We start from the raw sequence: 16,448 nt of genomic DNA, 5'->3' as shown, positions 1-16,448 counted from the left end.
TTCCTGTCCACCACCACGCTCAGACAGCGGAATGCCCCGCAACGTTATATATGATTGGCAGCCTGACCAGCTTGGCGGCGGTTAATCTCGCCATCAGCCTCTCAGCAGCCAGGGCGGAATGGGGCCAAAACATTTCCAGTGAAACGGGCCGGACCGCCGAGTTTCCAGCTTCGCCCTCGAGGCTCAGGGTCGTCCTTGTCGGTGCTTCCCCCCATCACCACAATGAATTCCAGAACACTCCAAGGCTGGCAGTTCAACGACAGCTCTCGATCATCCTGGGACATCGTCTGGACGTGCCTGACCACGATCTTCGCCTGCACATGGACCATCCTCCACCTGGGCGTTCCCGCGCGCAACAAATCCCAGGCCCTCATCATCGCCGCGAAGCTCTGGGTCTTTACTTTCAACTTCCTCGCGCCCGAGACAATTGGACTCACTGCCCCTGAGGAGCTCTGGCGCGTTCGATCCCTGAGGGAACGATGTAATGCCGTATAAGAAAGCAGCGACCGGAAGACGAACGAGCCGGGCTCGTGGCTCTACTCGCGAACAAAACCTCTTGTTGATGCCCAGGGTGTCGATGATCTCGGCTTGTATGCCCCGTGCCTGGAGTGGTCGCTGCCCTAATGCTGGGTTATCCAGATAGGGGGACTCATTTTGGAGGCCGAGGATGAATGGATATATTATGTCCTCCGCGACCAGATTTGCGCCTTGATTGAAGCCGGGGTCATCAAATGTTACACCTTTACCAATAGTGAGATACCAGACCGCGCCAAAGCCGATGAATTCGCTAAATTCTTCACTGTCTGTCAGAGTCTGTGGGTGACGGTTAATATCGTCGGCAGGGCAGGCTACGATTTGCCCATTACGCTGTTCGAGTTCTCGGCCCTGGCGTACGTGGTCTGGGCTATCCTCCTCTACCCCGTCTAGTGGGATAAACCGCAGGATATGACTGTATGACTGTTCCAATCTCCATTGGCGTGCCGTATACGCGCAGCTCCCTACCGCAGGAGATTCGCAGCCTGACTGATGCTTGTCCTAAACGCTTGATGCATCGGCGGGTGATCCCACGCGAGCCGAGAATCGGCGCGACAGGTCTTTTTATATGGAGGAAGATGGAGGTTGCTCAGTCGACACACTACAGAAGGTGAATAGGAGCTACTGGGGATTCGCGTTGCGAGACGGGACCATCGTCAACATGGCCGCTACATTCCATGGCCTGATCTTCTGCGGTATCCACGTCGCTGCGTAAGTCCCCGTTTTTTGTAAGCTGGATCGATTATGTGATTACTGATCGAACACAGATGGGACCACCCACGCGGAGAAGATCGCATGGCTTGTCTTTTCGCCGATGGCGCTAGAGATGCTGGTCGCGTACTACCTCGATGCCCAGGCACCTCTCGTCGCGAGATGGCTTAAGAATAAGGGCGTTGCGCTCCCTGCGTTTCTGGATAACTATGCCGACCCCCATGGCACATTCACCAAGACGGAAATATTCCTCCCGCTCTGGGTCATATTATTTTATATCCTCGCGCGCTTTGGAATAGTTGTGCTCATTTTCTCGTCCATCCGGGCACATCCGAGCGAAGCTTACATCGCGGTGGACTGGCTGGCGTCGATTCCACATATCTGAGAGGTCCGATCGTATGAACTCTAGCGAAGTAGAAGCCAGAACCCTGCGGCGGACTAGCTGATGCGCTGCTAAAAATAAGTATGTGGAATTGCGACATTGCCGACGACCCCAGACAACCAGCCCGCTGAAACATTCTGGCCCGTTCAGGACCCTTCGCGCGCGAGTTTCAGATCCTGTGCTGACAAGGTTGCAATGATACTAATCCTGATTCCTCTGAGTCTTCAGACTGATGGTTGAGATTGGCCCCCGATGCCGATCGCTTTTAGCATGTCTCACTTGCGCCCGCACAGCACGGATCACTTCGATGCGACATCACCGATCCTTCGATTTTGCTGACAATTATAAAAGAGGGGTTCCTATCTCTTTGCCTCTGATACTGTTTCAGCATCCAAGAATCATCATCACCATCACTATCCATCATGGCTACCGCGCCCCCCTTCAACCCGATCGTCGTCAACGGCGGCTTCGAACTTGGCGTTTTGGCCCCATGGATCCCCTCCGACGTCAACGCCGCCACAATCCAGAATGGGACTCAAGCGTTTGCCGGAGACTACTTCCTGTAAGCTTGCCCTCTGCATCAATCAATCTGACGGTAAGCTGACAGCTCTAGCGCCCTCCAAACGGCCCCCGGAAACCGCGCCAACAGCGTGCATCAAGTCCTCCACGGACTCGACACAACATCTACATACTCCCTGACAGCCCGCGTCTGGGGCCCTCCTGTCTCGTCGGCGAACTTCTGCCATGCGTACATCTACGTTGGCTCGAATGCGACGACAGGACTGGTTGACAAGGTCGACATCTCGTATGAGCAGTCTGGACAGTGGCTGCCGCTCGAGGGGACATTCCAGACCGAGAACACCAAGTTGCCTCTGTATGTCCAGGCCTCCTGTACGCTCTCCGGCGCGTCGCATACGGGGACGCTCCTGTTTGATGAGATTACCTTGACGGAGATTCCTGCTGTCTTGGATTAGACCGGTATGGGAGAGGTGGATTCAGGGGCGACGGAGAGTCTGAATGGATAGATTGTGTATACCGTGAAGAACGAACGTCGTGCTGCAGCCTACCCTGCACATGGTAAATAGAACAACTATCACCGACACAAGAAATCATCCTCATGAAGCGTGATGGTTTGCCCGACCTTGGCACACAAGTCCACCAAAGCCTGGCGATCCTCCGCGGACGGCTTGATTGCCTTGCCATCAACGTATTTACGTCCTCCGCCTTCTTCCTCCTTCCTCCAGATCATGTGCTGCATGTACTCGCACGGCAGGAAGCCGTCGCAGAAGACCACGTAACATTCCTCGTGGAATCCAATCTCGATCTCAGACTCGCGCTCAAAGGGAGTTGTATCCTCGTCCCACCAGTACGGGGAATGCCCAAAGCGAAAGTGCCGTAAGTTCGGTAAGCCCTTTTCGAAAGCCCGGAAGTAATCCACCCAGCGTTTGTCGTATGTCGTGTAGAGCTGATCGGGGAGGTCCGGGTGCGTGCGGAAGTCTTCGCGTGGGAGAAGTGTCGGTCCGCAGTCGCGGTGGTAGATCGCCGCTTCCCAGACGATCACGCAGTCATCCAGGTATAGCTCCGTAAGGGTTGAGCCGTGCGATAGGATCCACTCGAGCTGAGAGTCGTGGATGAAGGTGTGGTTACCCAGGGCGAGTGTTTTGAGACGTGGGAAGTGGATGTCGCGAAGGTCACATACGGGGTAGAACCCAAAGTACAGACTGGAGTACAGAGTCAAGTGCTCCAAGTTTGACATCGTTGGTTTGAGCCAGAACGAGGGCAGCTCGGAGTGGAACTTCTGCGGAGGCTCTCGCTATGTCGCCGACTCGTTAACACCAGAATTGATGAAAGGTACATATGCGACTTACCTGATAGTCTGAACTCCCTGACATGCCGCGACTGACGTTCGTGATGTTGAGTCTGAGAGATCGAAGGCTTGCCAGGACGTTCTGGAGATTCGCCACAGTTTCCTCATCAGTAACGTTCACGTTTTCTATATCCCGCAGAGCCAATTCCTGCACTGGTTGAGGTAACGAGCTTAGAACAGCCATAATGCGTGTCATTACTGCAGATCGAAACTCGGATGATTGCGGTACATCGTAATAATCGTCTTCGTCGCATTCTTGGTGGAAGCGGAGGACGACACTCTGTAAGCGAGGAAAATCTTTCAGACGGTCAAAGACGCTCCAGAATCGTGGATGAAGACCCGTATCTTCTTCTGCGTCTTCATGTTCGTAATATTGGTCTCCAATCCCCTGATATTGATTAGCGTCAACACACGGCAACGCGGAGACTGACTCACATTGTCCAGATCCAGATCCCAGGTGTTGAGGTAGATCTTGGTCACGTATGAAGCCAGACCGGTGGATTCCAGAATGCGGTCCAGTCGGTCGCAGCTGGCATCAGTCGGACTGACAATTGCCGTGTCAAAGATCCAGCGTTGGCCGACGGTGCTTAACCGTCGATTCGCGAGTCGTAGCGCTTTGCGCGTCTGCAGGTCGACGAGCGAGCAGATTCGATCGAGAATCTCGGTCGGAAGCGAAAGAAGACCAGCCATTTCGAGTTGTACGGAACTCGAGGCATTGAACTGCAAATGTCCACTTTATATTCGGCGACGGTCGATCCAGGCAACGATCACAGGCATCGAGCGAAGCTCCCTATGCCTACGCGCCGCGCCTGCCTGGCGAAACCTAGAAGATCTTGGCAAAGCTTGGCGCGACGAGCCGCTTGCAGAGATAAGGTATTTCCTCTCCTCCTAGCACTTGTGGAACGAGGATTGTGGTGTATTTCGCGATAACTTGTGCCTGGTGGCTTCTCGCCGAGTGCTGGAGCCCAGCTGAATGAGAACTTGCGCAGCTTGGTTGCCGGAAAACAGCAGGCCCCTTAATCCTCAAGTACCGCGTCAGAACAGAACAGTTCGTCTCTTTTTGTAGGACATGACGCAAAAATCATGAATCGGCATAGAGCAGCCCTTTTGGAAATGAGGGTCAAGAGGCAAGTTTGTTGATGGAAGCTGCCAGGTCCAACGTAGTCACGTGATTCAAACGAACCTATTTGTCGGACTTCGTGGCGTACGTAATATTTGGTCCACCGCCAGAGGAATGTGAAGGTCTGATTCATTGAATCTAGCAGCGATACTGCACTAAATACAAGAGAAATAGGGGTAATCTAACTAACTAAAATAGGAAATAGAAATGATACAAGGAATGACTGAGCGGGCGCTGACTAACAGTAAGTTCGGCGTTGAAGTAGAATACTAGCGGTCACTAAAGGTCGACACTATTCTTCTCAATCTGCAGCACGCACTGCGCTTCATTCACTGCTAGAGTGAATGGAAATGTGTGCATTTCTTTCCAGCGAGCCCCGCCGCCATGGCAGAAAAAAATGTTAAAAGAAGTTCAAGTCTTATGTGCTGGTTCCTATTATTCCTAACACAGCTCCCGAAGAACACCACTCAAATACCCATCACAAAGCACGCTCTAGAAACAGAAGATTAGTGCTTCTAACCTAAAATAGCGCTGAATTGTACAAGGTGCTCACCTATTCCTGAATTATCTAAGCACGAATCGTTTCCCTGGGATCCAATAAATGCCTACTAGCATATTAATTGTTGTCTTTCATAATCTCCCTGACGTGATAAAGATTTGCCTCTCTATGTCATCAACTCCAACTCTCGTCACGCTTTAATGCATGTTATTGGTACGCCTGGCTCCTGTGAGTTTGCAAGCAAGGAAGCACCGGATCCTAGAAACAGTGCAAACTTCACAGGCCTAGTCCTCGTCTCCCTGGTAAAAGACTCATTTTCACGAACGAACTGCGATTGAAGGTACATGCGCAAAGACAGCGCTTCAAAACGATTCATGGCATTGATGGAATACTCAGAATTGAGTCTGCCAGGCCTTCATAGATCTCCAGAGTATTGGATGTTTAACAGATCAGGAGCGGTCAAAAGCTGTCGATAAGATGAAAAACATTCTCCTCGAAGCAGAGGACGAACCCAGGTTCTCCTCTGAGCCTCTTCATATCTACGGTACCTAGGGCTATGTGTGTAGCGGACTTCCAGTGATACACTACGAATATGCCTGGATGTCAACCAGAATATACACACCTTGAGCTGACACACGCCCACTGGTCCTAAGTTGGAGTCATGGTACCTTTTCAGCCCACCGGAACGTGCATCACCAGAATCCATCAATGTTTCAGAATCTGTGCACATCTAAGCAGAACCACACTTTGATTCTGCCACTTTACCGTCGCACTTCGGGAGATAGTGTTGGCTTAATATGATAAGAGAACATGCCGAATAGGGACGCAAGTAATTTCGCGTGTGGTTAATCCTGGACTTTGGCAAAAGATGGCTTACTATCCAGGTAATAGTCATGCGGGAGCTATGATAGTGACTAATGCAAGCCATGATTGCCACTTGTTTACGCATGTAGATTACTCCTACAATTAGTGCTGCAACGTCTGATACTAGGCGTCAACCATTATCCCCAACATGCCCCTCCACAGAACTTACGATTTTCTCAATCCCCTCTTGAGTAACCTCACCTATTTGGATAATAGTGAATGCATGATATGCCGTTGCCACGTCAATTTACGAGTCCGCAGCTCGAGACAGTGGTAAGCACTAAGGCGTGTTCACGGGCCGTTGGTCAAGGCGAGTGGACATGCACATTCTGAATACGAGATCTGGCTAGCCTTGATGCAAGCCCTGATAAACAACAGCCTATTATGTTTGCAAGATAACCCATCCTCTGTATGCTTGTCTCACTTCAGCCAGCTATTCTGAATTCGAGGGCTGGCCCCCTGCCTTGTACTTGTGCCAAGCAGAGGGGGCCTAGACCAGAAAATAGCAATGTGAGGAGAGGAGGAGGAGGTTAAATATCCTTGTTCTCGCCTCCATTGAGCTTTTGTAAAATCCACTGAATTTGACCATATCATAATTTGCACCTCAAAACTATGAAGTTCTGGGCGCTGATACCAGCCACCGTGTTCCTCGTGACAAAGGTGAATGCAATAGCGTTGGTACGAATACATTTCTCGCTTCAATTCTATCCCGCTTGCCTCTAACGATACCAGGACGTTCGCGAAGTGCCTGGCAGCGACTGGATCTACACTACCGTCCAAGACGGCGTCTGCCATAATTTCGACAACCCGTATGTGCACCCATGCCACAACCGATCCACCTCGACTGACCCTCTAATTGCAGCATCATCCAATACTACCTGGACCCCGGGTCTAACGGCGGCAAATCCTTCTTGTGCAGAATCTTCAAGTAAGAACATTCCCCATATCCCACCTCTTGATCAATCGCTCGAGGGTAGAGTGGATTTCTAACGTGTGTTTGTCGTTGCAGTGTGACCGACTGCGCACCACCGAACCCGGGCCTGATTCCTTCGGATCACCCGGGGCCCTCTGGCGAGTTGGAAGTCCCGCGACTGTCGGTTCTGTGTTGGACAGCGTGCTGTTGGCCGTAGTTAGATATGTGGGACGGGGTGGTATGGGCCTGTTGACATCGGGAAGGGTAGAGGTAGTTCGGGAGTAGGACCTTGAGCCGCCCGCGCGAGTAAAGTGACAAGACGTATGAGGACCTATATAAGCGCATTAACGTGGCGCTTGCTAAGATTACGAACGCTGATGCCGCGCTCATTGCTATGAATGTGGAGAAGACGTTCAAGGCGCCGCTAAGACTACTTAAGGTAGAGTTTACGCTAGAGAAGTATATAGTAAACTTTACGCTACTAAATGTGTACTTCCATGTTGTGACAGCGTATGACATTCTACGGAAGGAGGGGTGCCCTTAGGGAAGACGGATTTTCTGAAGAATTTCTTGGAATTCTAATTGTTTTAGCGGCCGTCGCATTGCATTTGAAAAATGGTTTTAAATGGTTGACAGTGTCTCAGTTTCGTAGTTAGTAAGAGCTGGTGCTACTACCCTCGGCTTACACCAATAACCGGGTTGGCATGAGTTGAGATTTACACTATTTTGGTCTGCCTCGCAAATACCGCACATGCTCTATGACTTGCAAGAGGAAGCAAGTCACTAATTTCTCTTTTCTCAGACCCGGTAAAGGCTCGGAAGGTCAAGCACGTGTGGTATGCAGACTCTGTATCCCGAGTAGAGCGTGGGATTGAAAATGCGCCGCCTCCCACGACTCTAGAGACAAGACGGCTAGGTATACTTTCGACAGCACATTTCTGTGTCCTGTGATGCAGAACCAGGTCCAAGGTCCTAAACCCGCCGGCATTGTAGAGTTATGTTTAGGTTTAGTCGAGAATGGATGCATAATCAGCGGAATAGTAGAACGCGGTTTTGCATCCTTGGAAGTGCGCATGATGCATTCTATTGATTCTGTTGTGTTAGAAGCCGAACCAAACATTCCTATGGAGCCGCATAAATCTCGCATTTACGTATAGGCATTTGAAGTTGTACAATATGTACTGGGGGAGGTGTACTGGGGGCGGACGAAGGGGTATATGTAGGAAGAAGACGGATTGACAGCGAGAAAAGTCACTCTGGAGAGCCTTGTTGGTCGCTATTTAACAAGATACTTCACGCGGTAGAGCTAAAATCGCTTACAGGGCGAGAGCTGGCAATGTGGCTTCCAATAGCTTGGGGGGATGGGCCATGATGGCACGCCTGGTAAACGTCCTTGGGCGGCGGATAGCATGCCTGAAATATAATCATGGGGCGAGATAAACCTCGCAAAAGCATTCTCAAGCACCCTATGCATTGTCCATTTTGCCGGTTTGAAATTCCCTTGGAGTGACCAGACGGAGATGACTTTCTCATACTCCCACCGCGTATGCGCTAGTTGTTGCTCAAGCCGCTTGCAGTGCTCTTCCAAACGGCGCGTATCCCGGACCAAATATTCCTTGCCCCAGATTGGCGTTGTGAACCAGGGGCTTTCTTGAAGCGTGCGTGCATCAGAAGAGATCTGGTCCAGCAGGGAGCGTATACGTCGCCAAATGAGCGTTCCTCGGCGAAACTGGTCTAGACATTTCCTACACCCTTCACACGAAACAATCTACAGTATGATCGCTATGATAGCGGAACAAAGACTCAGCTTGGCGATTCTATCCACAATTATCCAAGCGCTGGTCAATCCCTGCTAAACGCAGACCGTTGGATGGAGACCGTTGAATGGAGTGGTCGTCGACTCCAGCGCTTATGCAGCCGCTCGTGTCTTATTCGGGGCCGCCGGAAGACACGTCTCCTTGCAAACAACCTCGTTCGTTAGGGGAGCGACTTAGACTTACACGATCTGCAAACCCCTCTCCTTTGATCGTTACAACAATGCCTAAGTAAACCCAGGTGCTGGATTATAGCAAGTACTGTGGGTGTAAAAACGTATCCTCTCCTTTGTGCATACACCAGGAAAGAATTATGGAGTCTGTATTCATCACTTTCAGGCGGGGAGAAAGGACTGGTGTCGGGCCACAAGGGCCTGCAACGGTGAGGATAGGCCTGAATCTGAGGAGGCAGAACGCCCAACCAGTATCAGGGGTATTTATGTATTATAGATAGTCGAGATCTCAGTTTCCTAGCGCGGCTGCTCATCAGTTGTTCTTCATAACCCAGTAGTACCATGTTTGGGCAACTAAGCTATGGCCGTTCCGTGGGACTTTTACGAGACTGCAGCAGACAATCAATATTCTTTGGAGTGATTAATTCCAAATTGCTGCACAAAGCCACAATACCTTACCGTTTATTTGAGCTGTATGGCCTATTGTTATACACGCCCGTTAGAGACTCGATTGCTTCCATCTTCCAAATTTGACCTCTGCCTCGTATTGGACGCCTCTCGAATTTGCATCTATTAGAAAACGAGTCAAGATGGCAGGAAGTCATCAACTACGGTAGTGAGGTAGAATGGCCCGATTAGTTGTCCCTGGAACGTCTTTCTGAGAAGTACCGGGCATGTGCTGTCGATTGTCAGTTTGTTGGAGAGGATGCTATGCAGGCCTTCCTTTCCTTTGGCGATGACTTGTCGGATTCTTTGCGTTGCAACATCATTTATTTGACTACCCTCCCGAACTATTGTTAAAAACACACAGCAGGTCCAAGGACAGGAATCAGTGCTACCTGTCGTTGCAAATTCTGAGATGGGGAGATTTTGCTATTCATGGACAAATCTCTTTGCGAGCGCTTCAGAATATGCCCTCCTACACAGCAGCGTTCATTAGTACCAGCCGCGCTCTGCATAATCAACCAGCGTATCGCGAATACAATCCTCGAGAGGCAGCAATCTCAGTCCAAGAATCCGCTCTGCCTTTTCCGTCTTGAAAGTGATCAATCTTCTCTTTACTGGCTTCGGACCAGTCGCGGCAGCATGCGCTCTGTAGATACGTTCCGGGAGCGACAATGCACTATTGACTAATCACGGTCAGCAAACCGAAGGAGACAGGTACAAGTCTTCGTGCAGTTGCTTACTGAAGTCTTGCCAAACAAAAGATCCAGCGGACAGAAGAATTCTTTCGCCCCCAGCTCCAGGGGTTTCAAGCGCTTTTATGTGTGCGGCTGCCACGTCTCGGACATCTACCCAGCCATGCCCCGGCCGTTCCAGGGGTGGAACGCCAGCAAAGTTGTTGTTGACAAGCGCGTTGTAAATCAGTTTTGACGAGGATTTGAGCAAATCAGGAGATTCTACATCATGTATCGGAGGCTGTGAATGTTAGCTCGCGCTATACTGAAACTGACAAGACTTGGTAGTACAAACTCCGAATATGTACGGTGGGCAAATGGTCGTCAAATCCCAGGAAATACGCTCGTGACTGCCCCTGACAAAGTCCCAAGCCGCTAAAGCCGCAAGGTCAGCTCATCCAGACCAATAGGATTATCATAGCTCACCCCTCTCTGCTAGGACCTTGGAGGCAGAGTACTTAGCCAGGCCCACGGCGTTGCGGCCATGTATCTCACATTCTCTAACACGCTGATCATTCCAGTCGTCCTCGGATACTGTTACTTCCTCGTCCGATGTGTCCAATATGGCCGCGCAGGAGGACGTAATCACAATTCGCCCGACTCGTTCCCTAGCTGGTTAATACTTGATGCTGCGAAGGGGCGTCAGCAACTCGTACCCATAGTCCCGCGCGCTTTCGAGGATTCGAGTAACTCCTCTCACAGCTGGTTCGGTTAATTCTGGGTCTTATCAGTCACCCATTCCCCAAGCACCCGTTAGAGGGTTAGGAGGGGCAGCCATACCTTCTGGAGAATCGGCAATAGTAGTGACAGGTGATGCGGTATGGATGATGCCATCGACGCCCCGGACAACGTGTGCAAATGCATTTGACTAAATTGACAGCGTTTGTAAATTCCAAGTACTTGCTGAGTCAAACCACCCAGCAGTCTCACCTTTGTCATGTCTTCAACTATGACGATCTCAAGTCTTTGCTTATAGCTTTTGAATCTCGCCTGCAAATATGTACCTTTTGCTGTGTTCCGTACGGCCGCCCGGACACAATACCCCTTTTCAAGCAGTTGTTGAACAATCCATGTTCCCAAAAAACCATTAGCGCCTGTCACGAGGACAATGGCGGAGGAGTCGACAATAGCAGGCATATTGGTTAAGGATCAACAACGGTCTTCTTTTCGCGATTTCAACCGATGCACGATGCCCGGATCATGTACCGGGATTTCAATTGGAACTCTTATACATCTGTCCGGATATTAAAAATGGCCTCCGCTTATTCCCGAGCTCGACCGTGTATCTTAAGTCCGTTCATTTTATCAGGGCGCAGTCAGCCCCTAGTGGAAATTTCTGTACCGGCAAGTGCGCTTCCGCGTACATGTTGCTGACCCTTGACTCATGAATCATATCCCGCATAGTCCAATATCTAAACGGCCGCCTAGTGCCAGGATTATAAGTACATAGATCAAAGCCGGAAGCACACGTGCATCGTTAAGGATGGAGATATTTCGCCTCTGGGGGACGCCAGGGAGATATGAAGAGCCCTTCGCTGTGCCCGGAGATGACATATAATGAGTGATACTTGAAGATAATCGCCTAGTGTTTATTTTTCCTACAAGGGAGCACAACAGCGGAGACTGTATGTGCTATTTCCGTTGACTGGATGGGCGGAGTCTCGGGTTCAGGTTGCAAGGCAGCTGGGTAGCTGCATGGGTTGGTTGCCTGATCTGGACGATACTCTGAGATTACATCCCACTCCATATAGACTGGACGGACTTTATGCACCACAGCGTTGGTTGGAATGTTCCGTACTTTCTTCACCGTACAATGACCAGAAAGTGTAGGCTCCAGCTGCGGCCACACGCGGCGGCTACCGACCCGATTTCCAAAGGTTCTCATCGAATTTTTACAGTCCAATCACAGGAGTGCACCGGCCATGCACCAATACATGGTAAGCTCTAACAAGTTTACGCCGGAAGGGCCATGCCGTCAGCCCTAAGGTCACTTCCCCCTTCAAGAACCGTCTGCCCACCCTCACGATGAAAGGCCCGTATGACCTGTCCGCGACCAAACATCTCTCTATCCCACCCATGCATTACGCGAACAACATGCCCTCGCCTTCTAAGCTCCTCCACAACCAGCAAATCTACCCCTTCCTCTATGTAAACCGTCCTCTCACTCACGCCCGCTGACTCATAGTGGCCCATAGGCCCAATACAGACCCTTGGGGCATCGAGTGCCTTCTGCGCATCCATCCCGAAAACAAGCATATTAATCAATAATTGCACATGCCCTTGAGGCTGCATAAACCCGCCCATAACCCCAAACACTGTATGTAACGACCCATCCTCTGGATTCGTTGCTATGGCCGGTATAATCGTGTGATATGGTCTCTTTCCGGGAGCAAGTGCGTTAGGGTGTCCTGCCATTAAGGAGAAATTGGCGCCACGGCTCTGGAGCGTGAATCCGCAACCGCGTGGGATAATACCGGTTCCAAAACCATAATAGTTGCTGTTGACCACGGATGCGGCGTCGCCGTCTTTGTCTACGACGGCGAAGTACACTGTGTCGCATGAGTTGAAGGAGGGACTACCGTGTGCCATGGTATTTGAGGCCTTGATTGGGCTGAAATGCCGGGCTCGTTCCTCTATATAGGCTCTGGATAGGAGATCAGGTGTTTGAGAGAATGTCGGATCCCCTATCCACCAGGTGCCGTCGGCGAAGGTGATGCGGAAGATTTCTATAAGGGCATGGATGTAGTCTGCGGAGTTGTGGCGGAGGCTCGGGAAGCAAGGGATTTGCTTGGTGCGCTCTAACTCCTCCAACAATTTCAGGGCCATGAGCGCAACGAGACCTTGCCCATTTGGTAGATGCTCCCAGACATCGATCTCTCCATTAAACTGAACGCGAACTGGGTCGGTTTCTGTGGTCCCCATCTGGCTATGGTAGATCAGGTCTGCGTGGGAGAGGACCCCACCACGATCTTCCACTGCCTTGACAATAGCGTCCGCAATTGCGCCTCGGTAGAAGCCATCCTTTCCCTGTGCAGCAAGCGCACGGAATGTCCGCGCAAGGTTTGGGTTTGTCATAATTTCTCCAGGCAAGGGAGCGCGAACTCCTTCCTTCGCTGTGGTGTCGGCCTTGAGAAGTTCGCGGAAATTTGGTGACGCCTCCCGCAACGACTGTGCGTTTTCCTGCCACTGTAGACCGTCAGCTTCACCAAAGCCATATTGATCCTGAGAAAGAACTGCCTTACCAATCTCGCGGAGATCTCGGAAGCTGGGAACCCGTCCTCAGCAAGAGTGATGGCAGGCTCTAAAACCTCCGCTAGCGACAGGTTCCCGCTACCAAAAGCATTTCAAGGTGTCTACCCATCCAGCCGCTGCCCCCGGAGTCGTGACAGCCAGCACACTGTTAAGCGGTATATTGCCACTTTCGCCAGGTGAAATATTCAGCTTTCTGCGCGCAATATCAAGCGTGAGACTCATGGGAGCACGGCCAGACCCATTCAGTCCATGTACTTTCCTGGTCTTGTTTTCGTAGAAGAGGCAGAACATGTCGCCCCCAATGCCAGTTGAGCCTGGCTCGGTGACGTTTAAAGCAGCAGCTTACGGGCGTGGAATGTTAATGGGCATAACTGGATACGTGGTTTTAGCTTGCACGAACCTACTGCTATAGCTGCATCCTGATAGACTGTCATTCGCTGTTGTGCTTGCCATAGGGTTATGGAAAACTAACCGCTGCGTTCCCGCCCTTCGCCAGAATGGCCTGTCCTGCGCTCCCTGCCAGTGGCTGCGAACATGCTATCATACCAGCCACACTATATACAGCGCTCCTTCGACCGAGGAACGGGCTGAAGGGGGTTTTCTGGAATGGAAACGTCATACTCAATGGGATCGGAACAAAAACGACGGCCAATTTGCCAGTGAGTTGGGGTCTACGAATATCGTGGAGGGTAGTGCCGATACATGTACTCAATATACTTGGCGCTGCCCGGGTTGAAGTAACGTCACCCGGAGTTGGTGCAGTCCTCCCCGGCCGTACGGACCCACAAGGCACACAACGATGCTCATCTTGGTCCGCGGAGCTACAAAACTTCTCCAAAGTATTGACTGGATACGGAAATATCCCTGCAGTCTAACCGTTGACTAATTAGACCAAGCTGGCAAAGATGACTAAAGTTCCACTTGCGCTTTAACACGAAGGGCTGAGAAGCTTGAGGAGGGATAAAATCACACTAGGGTTTACCACCGTGAAGAAAAACGCGACGATACTCGATTCTTAAGAAGGCTTCAACAAGCACTTTCTAGGCTTGATGACGTCTGCGAAGTGGCGCGGCCTCCCTTTTGAAGACGTTGACCCCATATGCCATACACATACTGGGTGACACGACAGATATCCGAGCACTTCTTCTGTGACCGAGATCTTGTGGGAACAGAGTACCGGAATTAAATCGCGGAAGACGGGATATTGAGAGCCAGCACATGCCCTCTAGGTTGATCAAACCAAAACTAGGAACTTAAAACGACCTCTACTTTTTGACATGGTTTTCGCCATTTAATCAAATCAAATCGACGGACATGGCTGTCTCGGAGTTTGGACGTCCGGCTCGCGACGACAACATGGGGACTAAGACCTAGTGACGGTTTAAAGTCTTCAATGCGGGTCCTATACATTTACTTTTTATGGTAAGTCCATTACTGTACAACAATACTGGTAAATATTCTTGCGAATTTGCAGGGTGCCTCAATAGACAACATGTAAAAGTGGGTATTGTCGTATATGCGCCCGCACCCGCACCCGCACCCGCATCGCATCAGGTCTAGTAGTTCTGCATGATCGGTCCCATGTGCGGCTGCATGCTCGACCCAAGATTTCAAGGCCATTATGATATGGCTTGGTGTATTTCGAGATAACGCTTGGAGAGGCCCAGGTTCTTGAGCGTAAAAGTGACTCTATGTTGGGACTGCTCTGTCAATAATAGCCAAAGTACCGTCCCACGTTTCTTCTTCTTGCTGCAATTACTGGTTCTTTGTGAACGGCCATGGAACCCGTTGCAAGGCAAGCCAACCCAACCGAACCCGAGAAGCCCGTTTTATTTTTGTGAGTCTGTTTCTGGAGTCTTGGAAGGGGCTTTTCTGATCTCCCGCAGGGATATAGATAACTGCTTGTATTCTCGACGTAAGCCTAGCCAGGAGTGACCTGTGGAATATCGCTGTCTAATACGTATTCACATCCAGAGATCAAGGTTCAAGAAGTCCTATCAGGTCTTATTGATAATTATTTCGAAAAGCACCTCGGTCTCTCCCGTGAACAAGCTGTCCTCCTACACCAAGAATACTACAAGCACTATGGTCAGGCGATTGAAGGCTTGGTGCGGCGGCACCAGATCGATCCTATGGAATACAATGCCAACGTCGATGACGCTCTCCCGCTTGAAAATATGATCAAGCCTGATCCGAAGCTCCGACGATTGCTTGAAGACATTGACAGAGATAAAGTGCGCCTCTGGCTGCTAACAAATGCCTACAAAACCCATGGCGAGAGGGTTGTGAAGCTGCTTGGTGTCGACGACTTGTTCGAAGGCTTGACCTACTGCAATTACGCTGAAATACCCTTTATTTGCAAGCCACATATTGATATGTTTAAGAAGGCTATGAGGGAAGCTGGGGTTCAGAGAAATGGAAGTTGTTACTTCGTTGGTAAGTGTTGCGCCACCTTGTTAGAGACCACAACTCTAACCTCTAACAGACGATTCGTACAACAACTGCGCTGGTGCACGCCAAGCTGGATGGATCGCGGCTCACCTTATAGAAGAAGGTTTGCCAATCCCTGCGACACCAGCGTGCCAATATCAAATACATAATCTGGAGGAACTTCGAAGTGTATATCCACAGTTCTTCAAGCCCAGGGAATAAGTCTGATTTGGTGCGGTAGTATAGAGACATAGAATAGTAAGCATAAATCCTTGATGTATCCTATTCGTTTTTGGGGAGTGTTGGTGGAGGATGGGAATGGTGGAACAGTCGCGGTACAAATCCAGAATCCGATGATTGTCAAAGAGAAACCAATCGCTCGCCCCTCCGTCAATGCGATACCACAAGGTAAGTCAAAATATAAGGATGCTATATAGCACTTCGAAGGGAGCACGCTACATTGTTTTGTGGGCCGGAGCATTCTGCGGAGTAGAGCACTAGGCAGTCGAGCTTCTAACAGGGACATATAACTAGACCCGCCCTTCGCTCCTAGGGCACCCAAATTGGAGGAAAGCAGCTAAAGTGGCGGCTCCGCGCGCCATCTCGTCGTCTCCACTCTCTATCTTCAGTGACTTAGTTCCTGCGCATAACAGACATGTGTCTGCCCTGTTCTAATGAGGCTCGGCGGCAATTCCAAACGGTGGAGAATTC

The 16,448-nt window shown here is 50.6% G+C and overlaps 8 protein-coding genes across 8 annotated transcripts; 4 read left to right on the top strand and 4 right to left on the bottom strand.

Annotated features, from left to right (window-relative positions):
• Positions 1 to 222: 222 nt before the first annotated feature.
• Positions 223 to 1,630, top strand: BJX68DRAFT_266624 (uncharacterized protein; the record flags this gene model as incomplete). The annotated part of the gene is made up of 4 exons (XM_071045557.1): positions 223 to 481; positions 644 to 890; positions 1,153 to 1,229; positions 1,302 to 1,630. 4 exons carry the CDS (start codon positions 223 to 225, stop codon positions 1,628 to 1,630), a joined length of 912 nt encoding a protein of 303 aa, XP_070899283.1.
• Positions 1,631 to 2,049: 419 nt separating this feature from the next.
• BJX68DRAFT_266623 (uncharacterized protein) lies at positions 2,050 to 2,601 on the top strand (the record flags this gene model as incomplete). Its single annotated transcript, XM_071045556.1, has 2 exons — positions 2,050 to 2,189; positions 2,241 to 2,601. The coding sequence occupies 2 exons, from the start codon at positions 2,050 to 2,052 to the stop codon at positions 2,599 to 2,601; spliced, it is 501 nt and encodes a 166-aa protein (XP_070899282.1).
• BJX68DRAFT_90871 (uncharacterized protein) lies at positions 2,597 to 4,252 on the bottom strand. Its single transcript, XM_071049989.1, has 3 exons — positions 3,930 to 4,252; positions 3,496 to 3,882; positions 2,597 to 3,440 (listed from the first exon to the last, which is right to left on the bottom strand). The coding sequence occupies exons 1-3, from the start codon at positions 4,182 to 4,184 to the stop codon at positions 2,721 to 2,723; spliced, it is 1,362 nt and encodes a 453-aa protein (XP_070899281.1). The 5' UTR covers positions 4,185 to 4,252; the 3' UTR covers positions 2,597 to 2,720.
• A 2,308-nt stretch (positions 4,253 to 6,560) lies between these two features.
• BJX68DRAFT_236917 (uncharacterized protein) lies at positions 6,561 to 7,441 on the bottom strand. Its single transcript, XM_071040087.1, has 4 exons — positions 6,987 to 7,441; positions 6,840 to 6,905; positions 6,710 to 6,786; positions 6,561 to 6,655 (listed from the first exon to the last, which is right to left on the bottom strand). Exon 1 carries the CDS (start codon positions 7,407 to 7,409, stop codon positions 7,032 to 7,034), a length of 378 nt encoding a protein of 125 aa, XP_070899279.1. The 5' UTR covers positions 7,410 to 7,441; the 3' UTR covers positions 6,561 to 6,655; positions 6,710 to 6,786; positions 6,840 to 6,905; positions 6,987 to 7,031.
• BJX68DRAFT_266621 (uncharacterized protein) lies at positions 6,590 to 6,909 on the top strand (the record flags this gene model as incomplete). The annotated part of the gene is made up of 3 exons (XM_071045555.1): positions 6,590 to 6,655; positions 6,710 to 6,786; positions 6,840 to 6,909. 3 exons carry the CDS (start codon positions 6,590 to 6,592, stop codon positions 6,907 to 6,909), a joined length of 213 nt encoding a protein of 70 aa, XP_070899280.1.
• Positions 7,442 to 9,813: 2,372 nt separating the features above from the next.
• BJX68DRAFT_266620 (SDR family oxidoreductase) lies at positions 9,814 to 11,192 on the bottom strand (the record flags this gene model as incomplete). Its single annotated transcript, XM_071045554.1, has 7 exons — positions 9,814 to 10,007; positions 10,065 to 10,296; positions 10,351 to 10,430; positions 10,482 to 10,663; positions 10,712 to 10,772; positions 10,836 to 10,923; positions 10,986 to 11,192. The coding sequence occupies 7 exons, from the start codon at positions 11,190 to 11,192 to the stop codon at positions 9,814 to 9,816; spliced, it is 1,044 nt and encodes a 347-aa protein (XP_070899278.1).
• Positions 11,193 to 12,008: 816 nt separating this feature from the next.
• On the bottom strand, positions 12,009 to 13,598 carry BJX68DRAFT_255153 (gamma-glutamyltransferase family protein; the record flags this gene model as incomplete). Its single annotated transcript, XM_071042998.1, has 3 exons — positions 12,009 to 13,241; positions 13,298 to 13,363; positions 13,413 to 13,598. 3 exons carry the CDS (start codon positions 13,596 to 13,598, stop codon positions 12,009 to 12,011), a joined length of 1,485 nt encoding a protein of 494 aa, XP_070899277.1.
• A 1,487-nt stretch (positions 13,599 to 15,085) lies between these two features.
• On the top strand, positions 15,086 to 15,959 carry BJX68DRAFT_266618 (pyrimidine 5'-nucleotidase; the record flags this gene model as incomplete). Its single annotated transcript, XM_071045553.1, has 4 exons — positions 15,086 to 15,144; positions 15,194 to 15,222; positions 15,282 to 15,743; positions 15,793 to 15,959. The coding sequence occupies 4 exons, from the start codon at positions 15,086 to 15,088 to the stop codon at positions 15,957 to 15,959; spliced, it is 717 nt and encodes a 238-aa protein (XP_070899276.1).
• Between the last annotated feature and the right edge of the window lie 489 nt (positions 15,960 to 16,448).

The sequence above is a fragment of the Aspergillus pseudodeflectus genome (assembly GCF_044049435.1).
Source record: "Aspergillus pseudodeflectus strain CBS 756.74 chromosome Unknown BJX68scaffold_20, whole genome shotgun sequence".
Classification (NCBI taxonomy): Eukaryota; Fungi; Ascomycota; class Eurotiomycetes; order Eurotiales; family Aspergillaceae; genus Aspergillus; species Aspergillus pseudodeflectus.
Note: the sequence above shows the minus strand (reverse complement) of the source record. Positions and strands in the feature narration are given on the sequence as shown.

Excerpts from the sequence above, each read along its gene's own strand:
- BJX68DRAFT_236917 (XM_071040087.1), bottom strand. The coding sequence starts at position 7,409 with ATGTCATACGCTGTCACAACATGGAAGTACACATTTAGTAGCGTAAAG.
- BJX68DRAFT_90871 (XM_071049989.1), bottom strand. The coding sequence starts at position 4,184 with ATGGCTGGTCTTCTTTCGCTTCCGACCGAGATTCTCGATCGAATCTGC. Across the intron at positions 3,883-3,929 it reads GGGATCTGGATCTGGACAAT|GGGATTGGAGACCAATATTA; the intron begins GTGAGTCAGTCT and ends AATCAATATCAG. Across the intron at positions 3,441-3,495 it reads CAGGGAGTTCAGACTATCAG|CGAGAGCCTCCGCAGAAGTT; the intron begins GTAAGTCGCATA and ends TCGGCGACATAG.